Genomic DNA, 8,172 nt, shown 5'->3' on the forward strand with positions numbered 1-8,172 from the left:
TGGGCAGCCAAATATAAGCTCTCGGCCTGTTCAAGGGCATTTTCGGGCTCGTGCGGGCGACCCGAATTTTTTAGGCGGGTCGGGCTCGGGTAAAAACTCAGTATTTTCGGGTGGTCGCGGGCGGCCCGTCCAAAGTTCCAGCACTATCCCCAACAATATTCTTGTCGCCACCAATAACAACCTCGTCCCCAAGATGGTATGTCTATTGATTACATACTCCTCATACTCTATCAGAGGATGGTAGAGTACAATGGTAGACATTTTGAAGCCATCAATAAACGGTTATACTCACTAGAACACTCAGTTAGAGAAATAAAGGACAACATGACACGTTTAGCACAACAACATCGTGAGGATATGCCACAGCCACAGTCAGAGTCTAAGGAACAGCCGGAGCCACAAGTTTAGTTAGAGCCAGAGTCTGAACCTAAAAATGAAAAGTGACTTAAAAGGCCCACATACACCATAAACGAAAAATCAGTGATTAAGAACAGAGAGCCCTGCTACCTTTCCACATTCATGATATCCAAACTTAAGAGCTCTTCTTCTCAGAGTTGGACAAAGTTACTGCTCTTAACCGGAAGAAGAAACTCTGATATTTTGACAAGTGTTTCTTAACTTTTCGACCAAAACCAAACAAACAACAGAGGTACTAAAGCGCTGGCCTCATCTCCGAATAGTTTATACTGAAAAAAGTCGTAGCAACAATGCTACTATTTCAAGCTGGCAGAGTGATATCTAGAGCTCATCAAACAAATTTGTGTCTTGAAAAAGTGTCTGTCCTTTGCAACATTTAGATAGAACCTTTTTAGTTTTTACTAACCCCTCAAATCCCATTAAACCTTTCCAGCTACAATTCCAGACTATAAAGCCTAATCATAAACCACTCAAGTCTGATTCTAATACCCAATTAAGTTTAGACAAAGGGAAAAAAACCTGAAAAACATAATGAGCAAGGCTTCTTTCCGGCATAAACCTACTACAATTCTATATTATTCAGACGCGATATTGAGATTACAACCAATAACATACAAAGTATAGTTTCATAATCACAATTTACACTGAAAAGAAAAACAACACCAAAAAGCAATCCAATCATCTATACCTCATCAGCCTCTCTGCAGCGGCACTCATCGTCATCTTTGGCGACGCTATAGCCGACGACGTCATTTTCATTATCGCCGTAGTCGTCGTCTTCAAGGGATCTATTAGACTCGAGCAATTCGAAGGCTCTCTGGCATTGCTGGAGGACGACCTATAGGATCTTCCTCTTCACGAGGACCCGATCGCTCTCTATAACACCTCGAGGAATTAAACATGATTAATTAAGATAATTGGGATTTATTAGTGTACATAATTTCATTTAATTAATTAATTATGCTCATTAAATGATTTCTAATATTTAAGTTTAAATATTTTCAAGGATTCTAAACATTTTTAATATTTATATTTTCACCCCAGAAGTGTATGTAGACACATTTTCTGATATACTTTCCTAAATATCTTTAATGTTTATCCTTTGCACTTTTCTTTTCTTCCTTTTTCTTTCATTTTCACTCACTCACTCACTCTCTCTCTCTCTCTCTCTCTCTCTCTCTCTCTTCTCTCTCTCTCTCTCTCAAGCTTTCTTTGCAAAAGAAGGATTTGAGGTAAACTCCTTGAAAAACCACTCTTGATTTTAGAATATGACTTTGAAAGAACTAGTTTTGGTTTGGTTGAGAATCCCTAGTTAAAAACTTGATGGTTGAGGTCAGTTTTGGTGGAAATCATGGTGAGATTTGGGAATTTTTGATTCTTTGAGCTTAATTTGTCAATTGGAACCTGGATTTGTAGTTTTCCTTTGAGAATAACTCGAAATTGAACTCGGATTTGCAGGTTTTGGAGTTTCTCCTCACGGATCGGCCATTTCCTTTGGCTTGTCTCTTCCCCACCGGTCGACTGGCCACCACTCCACCGGCCGACCGATGGAGTTAGACTTCTCTGTCACCGGTCGGCCGGTTGACAGAGGAAATGGATCCGAGTTGTTTTAAAATGCTATTTTGACCCCAAATTTTAAAGAGAACTCAAATTGGCTTCCTTTGGGATCCTAAAATAGATGGATTAGCATCTTTAATCAATATTTTTGAGGTCAAAATCCTTGGAATGATGACTTAAACCATGAAATAATTTGTGAAACTTAAAATTAGATTAAGGCACACTAATAGGAAATCAAAGTGTACAATTGAGCTTGATTCGTTTTAGGAATAAGGTTTGTGTCCTAAAACATTGTTCTATGTCAATGATAGTTGAAGAATCGGATTAAAAGCTTTGGAAAAAGCGGAGGCTAGGATAGCGAAAGGCTAGCCACAGGTTTGACATTCAAAAGGTAGTATTTCTTGTCTTTTTCTTTGTTAGCCTGTTTTAAAGTGTTTTGGCCAATGAAAATGTTTAAATAGAAATGACATGTTTGATAAAGAAAAGTGTTTTGAAATAATAGCTTGATTATTGCTATTGGAATCATAATGAACTATTTTAAAGTTTTAATGAATATTTTCTTAAGATATATTGCGAACTGGTAAGCTCGCTGATAGTCTAGATATGATATGAAGATCGTATCCTTGGGGGCAGGACCCAAAACCCGGACCGGGCCACTACGGTAGTGTTAAGGCTTGTGCTTGTGGTTGTGTAAGTAATTTATCATAGCTATAAATCACTTGATGATGCCTGTAATACGGAATTTTAAGTTTATATCTTCCTTTCAGAAAAAAGGATGTTAGGTTCTAGTTGTTGTGTTGGAACTGTACATTTCTATTTATTTATCTATTTAATAAGTTCTTTAAAATATATCCTACTGGGCCTTCTGTTCATGTTTTCTTCTATTTCTATCCATATATTTAACCCCTCTCAGGCGACGCTAGAAGCAGTGCAAAGTAAGTAGCAAACTCTGATAACCCTAGTCTGTGCGGTTCAAGAGGAGTAGTTGTGCCCTCTTCTGTTCTTATTGTCTCAATGTATGAATTGTAAATTCTTGGATTGTAAACCTTAAATATTCTAGACTGTGGTTGATGTCTGTAAATGTTATTTACTTGTTCATATATGTACAATATTAAGTATCTTATGGGAGAAGACCCTGAATGATGCCAGATGCTTAGTTTGAATTTGTTTTATCAGAAAAAGTGTAAAGGACCTCATCACTTTCTCGTAATCTAATTTTATCAAAATGTGGGGCTTGTTTGAAAATTTCTTTAATATTTTACTTTTGATATTGATTATAATATTTTCAAATGCTTAATTACTTTCTTAATCATGTTTAACTTCTAAACGAGTCTCCACGTTACTAACTCCTGTTTCGGGGTGTGACACTCTCCGATTTCTCCCTCCTCTTTATCACCATGGCCGACGGCTTCACACCCGACACCTCCACCTCCATAACCACTCCCAAACAATTAAATTACTATCTTTAATTCGCTGAAGAGAGAGAAAGGATGTGCAGATTATGAGAGAGAAAATAGATGTGAGGGGGAAATTTGGGAGAAAAAAAAGAGAAGAAGAAGAAAAAGACTTTTTTAATGAGGGCATTTAAGTTATTTTATTAAAAAAAAGAGTTGAGTTACGTGACATGTTCTGTTAAAAATTTAACCGAATTTAACAAAAAAGACTAAGGGTGTGTTCGGCTGCCCAAAAAACTCAAAAAAAATGCAACTCGAATTCTAACTTTATTCAAGTTTATGTTCTTTTAAGTTTGAACTCGAGTTTAGGACTAAAACTCGAGTTCAAATGTCTCCTTCAACTCGAGTTCAGAAACTCGAACTTAAATTAATGAACAATATTTTTTTTATTCTTAAAAATGCTATAACTTTTTTGTTTTAATCCTGATTGAGATGATTTTTTTTCTATGCGTTGACAACGAAAAGATGAGTAAAACTCCACTCATATACCTTATTAAAATTTTTCATCACCATTGAGTTTTTATTAAAATACTATCTAAATACAAATTTAAGTTTTGACTCACTCAAACACAAACTCAAAAAAAAATTCTTATCTCAAACTATAACTCAAATATACACGACTAAACACAAACTCAAGTTATAACTCAAATTTAACTAAAAAATTATACTCAAATCACACTCTAAAAAGAATATGTCATTAATTATTACTTTTTAAAAAATTTAGAAGTCATTTTGCTAAAAAAAAAAATTAAAGATCAAGCTGTCTTACTAAAGAGTTAGGGAGCATATGTGCAATTTAACCAAAAAAAAAAAACCAAACCCTAACAAGGGCTTTAGCCTCTTTCGACCAGTCCCATTTCTACGTTCCCTCTCCTTCTTCTTCTTCGTCTCTGTTCTCTCCTCTGACAGCGGCAAAAATGTCGATGTCGAAGAGCTCGAAGATGCTCCAGTACATCAACTACCGGATGCGTGTGACCATCCAGGATGGCCGCCAGCTTGTTGGCAAGTTCATGGCCTTCGACCGCCACATGAACCTCGTCCTCGGCGACTGCGAGGAGTTCCGAAAACTCCCTCCCGCCAAAGGATCAACCAAATCCTCAAACGAAGACCGCGAGGACCGCCGCACTCTCGGCCTCGTCCTCCTCCGAGGCGAGGAGGTCGTCTCCATGACCGTCGAGGGCCCACCTCCTCAAGAGGAGTCCCGCGCCAAGGCCGCCTCCGCTGCCGCCCTGTCTGGCCCTGGTATCGGCCGTGCCGCGGGCCGTGGCATTCCCACTGCTCCATTAGCCCAGGCCCAGCCCGGCCTCGCCGGCCCGGTTCGAGGCGTTGGTGGGCCCGCACCCGGCATGATGCAGCCCCAGATCTCCCGCCCGCCAGTGCCGCAGCTCTCCGCTCCCCCGATTTCCTACCCGCCTGCTCCGGTTATCCGACCGCCTGGCCAGATGCCCGGATTCCCTGGTGGGGGGCCCCCGCCGATGGCGCGTGGGCCACCTCCTCCAGTGCAGCAGCCGCCGCCGCAGTTTGCTGCTCCTGGTGCTAGGCCCGGGGGAGGGCCTCCTCAGCCTTTCCCGATTCCGCCGCAGCAGTTTGGACAGAGGCCGATGGGGCCACCTCCGCCTGGGCAGATGATGAGAGGACCGCCCGCTCCGCCTCGTCCGGGAATGCCTGCGCCGCCCCCGCCTCGGCCCGGGATGCCTCCTCCACCTGGTAGTGGTATTCCGCTGTTTGGACCACCGCGTCCCGGAATGCCGCCGCCTCCAAATGCACAGAACCAGCAAAATCAGCAGCAATAGTTATTGGGTAAGGTTCCTTACCTTTCTTTCTTTAAATTGTATGTTTTAGAACATTTCCCTGATAAATATTTTTTTTAAGGTTGATTATAGGTAGAACGAAGAAGATACTTTATTTCAATTAACCGCTTTCTTTAGAGAGACTGTGAAAAGTAGGAATAAGCTTCTACTGATTTAATCTAAGATCTTGGTGATTATCTTCCAAGACTTTTATTTTGGGCAACTTTTAATGCTTTGTTTGATCTTTTTTTTTTTCCCTGGAAATGAAGCTGAAGTTGTATTTTTTAAAGCATCAGAGAGTTTTCTATGTCCAAATCTCTACAAATCTGGTCAGAAAGAGAACATAACATTGGAGGGATCTTATTTCTTGTGAAGGATTTAATTATTTTCAACCTCTTATTTGATGGACCTTTTTATTGAGGTATCTAGGGAAGTATTTTAGTGGACTTGTGCTTGAAACTGCTTTCCTATGGGATTGAATGGATGAGAAGGCATGCCTGTTTAGTCTATAACATTAGTTCCCATAGGCAAATCATATCCCATTTACCAAATACCAACAATAAATAATATTTCTTGTTATGTTTTCTAATGGAAAGCACGGGACGACATTATGTTAACACTTAATGTTGGCTTTTACTTTTGGCATTGAGATCCCTCAGCTTCAGATAGATTATACCTTGAAAGGGGAGTTTGGAAAGGACGCTTAGCAAACTAGGAATTTGAAGCAATTGATTGGCTTTTACTTTTAGCATTTAGGTCCCTATTAGCTTCGGATAGATCTTGAAAGCGGAGTTTGGAAAGGATGCTTAGCAAACTAGGAATTTGAAGCAATTGAGTAATGTAGGTTGGTGATTATAACTTCTTTTGAATGTGAATGGCTTTTTGAGCCTTTAGAGATCCAAGACTTATGCATTCCTTTAATGTTGCTTTGATTTTAGTAAAATGTTGCCCACCATTCTCATTATTCTCTAGCAATAGAATTCTACTATTTACTCTTAAAACCTATCATCGTTTGGTTTTTCTTACTTTTGCTGCAAGATTGATCACATTCTAGTAAGGTAATTAGGCAAGCAAGCTTTCCTTGCCCGTGCTTTGTCATGACGATACTTGGAAATTCAACTGATTATTTTTTAGGAAGTTGCAGAAGAGATTAAACTGAGTACTCTATAAAATTTTAGAACTCCATCAAATGGAATATAAGCGTGCACATATAAACTTTTTCATTGGTGTAACTTTGCGTGTAACTGACTTTTCAATTTTGGGTAAGCCTTTGAAAGCACTAGATTCTGATTTTTGTGCATCTTTGTATGAAATGTCTGAAAACTTTGCAAAGAAAAGTCTTTTACTTGACACTTTCCATCATTTCCTATTTCTTTATGTTTTTATGGAAAGGAAACCAAGCAAACTTGACTTTACAACTTTTCCCATTTGTTGGGGTGATCTTGCGGTGTTATCCTTTCAATAATATTAAGGGATTCGTCAATTCTGATTGTCTTCTTCATGAAAACTTGATAAAACCTCAGTTGTATCGATGTTGACAAAATGGTTTTAGAAAGATGCCAGCTGAAATCCAAACCTGAAATAGATGCTCCAATATTAAATTCATAACTGATTGCTTACTTTTATGCCAGTGTTGCTGTGGTGATCCTCTGTACTCTATTGGATTTTTCAGTGTCTATGACACTGGAGCAATTTTATGACATTGTACTTTATTCTTGGAGTTCTGAGTTTTCAGTCTATCTCTTCTAGGTCGCTGAAGTATTTTTTTTTTTTTTTTGGTTACTTTTCTGGTTCAGTAGGATTTCTGTGTTTTAACAAAAATTTATGTGAATATGCTATTCTCTTTCTTGATGTATAACCTAGATTCACTCATGAAAATATGCCCTTGCAACTTCTGTGCTGTCTGCATAAATAAATGTGCTAACTCTTCACAATTTGAGCTTAACCTTTCTATCACAAACGATATCGGTCAACTGTTTCCAAAATAATTTGTGATCTGAGAGCTGTACATGTGTGTTGCAGTGACTGTACTTAGATATCTACTTGATGAAAATTGAAACGCATAGAAAACAATCCAATCCCTGTGACATCCAAAAACGTAATACTCTGTATAGTCTGTTTTTAGTTTTAGTTCCTCGCTTTCGATACTCTTCGATTTGAAAGATCTCACCCTAGCATCTCTCTAACTATCTGCTGTGGTTTAACAAAAATGCTGTTTAGTTCTCTAATAAAGAAAGTGCTACTTTGTCATTCTTTAGTTGGATTTTAACGGTTGTCTTTTCTTTGTTGCAGGCGAGGCTTTTGACGAGTGGCATTTTGAGGGCTTTTTTTTACATGTTCTGTATTGTCTTCTGCTGTCTCGGATTCGGTTAACATTTGTAATGGTTTGGAGTAGTGATAATCTGTGTTCCTGAACTGAGGATTTTTGGAGTAGTGTTATGTTAGTAAATGATGTTATTTGTGTACTGTGAATCCCGTTGTTAGTAATACATGAAGGATTAGATATTTCACCAATGCAAATTCTAGTATTTCTACTATTTAGATGTCTCTCTAATCCATCTCTCTCTCTCTCTCTCTCTCTCTCTCTCTCTCTCTCTCTCTCTCTCATCCCTTTGCTAGGAGGGAAAAGGAGACAAATACCCTTTAAAATGCATGGGTCTTGGATATTTTCATCATGTACTCTTAATTTTAGTCAAAGAACTAGTCAAAAAGAGTATTATTCAAGAGTAAAGGATATAAATTTCAGAATAATACATTTAAAAGGTGAGTTCATCCATTTTCTCTTGCTAGTAATACATGAAGGATTGAAACACTTGTTCATAACCCAGGTTAAGAAAATGTCTTCAATAAAATTTTCCATATGGGAATTTTGTAGAATCAAAGAAAAGAATAATATTCCTCGCTGTATGAGTCTCTAGGATCATGATAAGAGACGAGGCTTTTTTCTATGATCA

The 8,172-nt window shown here is 38.5% G+C and overlaps 1 protein-coding gene across 1 annotated transcript; it reads left to right on the forward strand.

The window, feature by feature from the left end:
* The first annotated feature begins 4,217 nt into the window (after positions 1 to 4,217).
* Positions 4,218 to 7,759, forward strand: LOC21402294 (small nuclear ribonucleoprotein-associated proteins B and B'). Its single transcript, XM_010093459.2, has 2 exons — positions 4,218 to 5,228; positions 7,511 to 7,759. Exon 1 carries the CDS (start codon positions 4,346 to 4,348, stop codon positions 5,219 to 5,221), a length of 876 nt encoding a protein of 291 aa, XP_010091761.1. The 5' UTR covers positions 4,218 to 4,345; the 3' UTR covers positions 5,222 to 5,228; positions 7,511 to 7,759.
* The last annotated feature ends 413 nt before the right edge of the window (positions 7,760 to 8,172 follow it).

The sequence above is a fragment of the Morus notabilis genome, unplaced genomic scaffold (genome assembly GCF_000414095.1).
Source record: "Morus notabilis unplaced genomic scaffold, ASM41409v2 Scaffold274, whole genome shotgun sequence".
Lineage (NCBI taxonomy): Eukaryota > Viridiplantae > Streptophyta > Magnoliopsida > Rosales > Moraceae > Morus > Morus notabilis.

Coding starts and splice junctions, on each gene's coding strand:
- LOC21402294 (XM_010093459.2), top strand. CDS start 4,346: ATGTCGATGTCGAAGAGCTCGAAGATGCTCCAGTACATCAACTACCGG.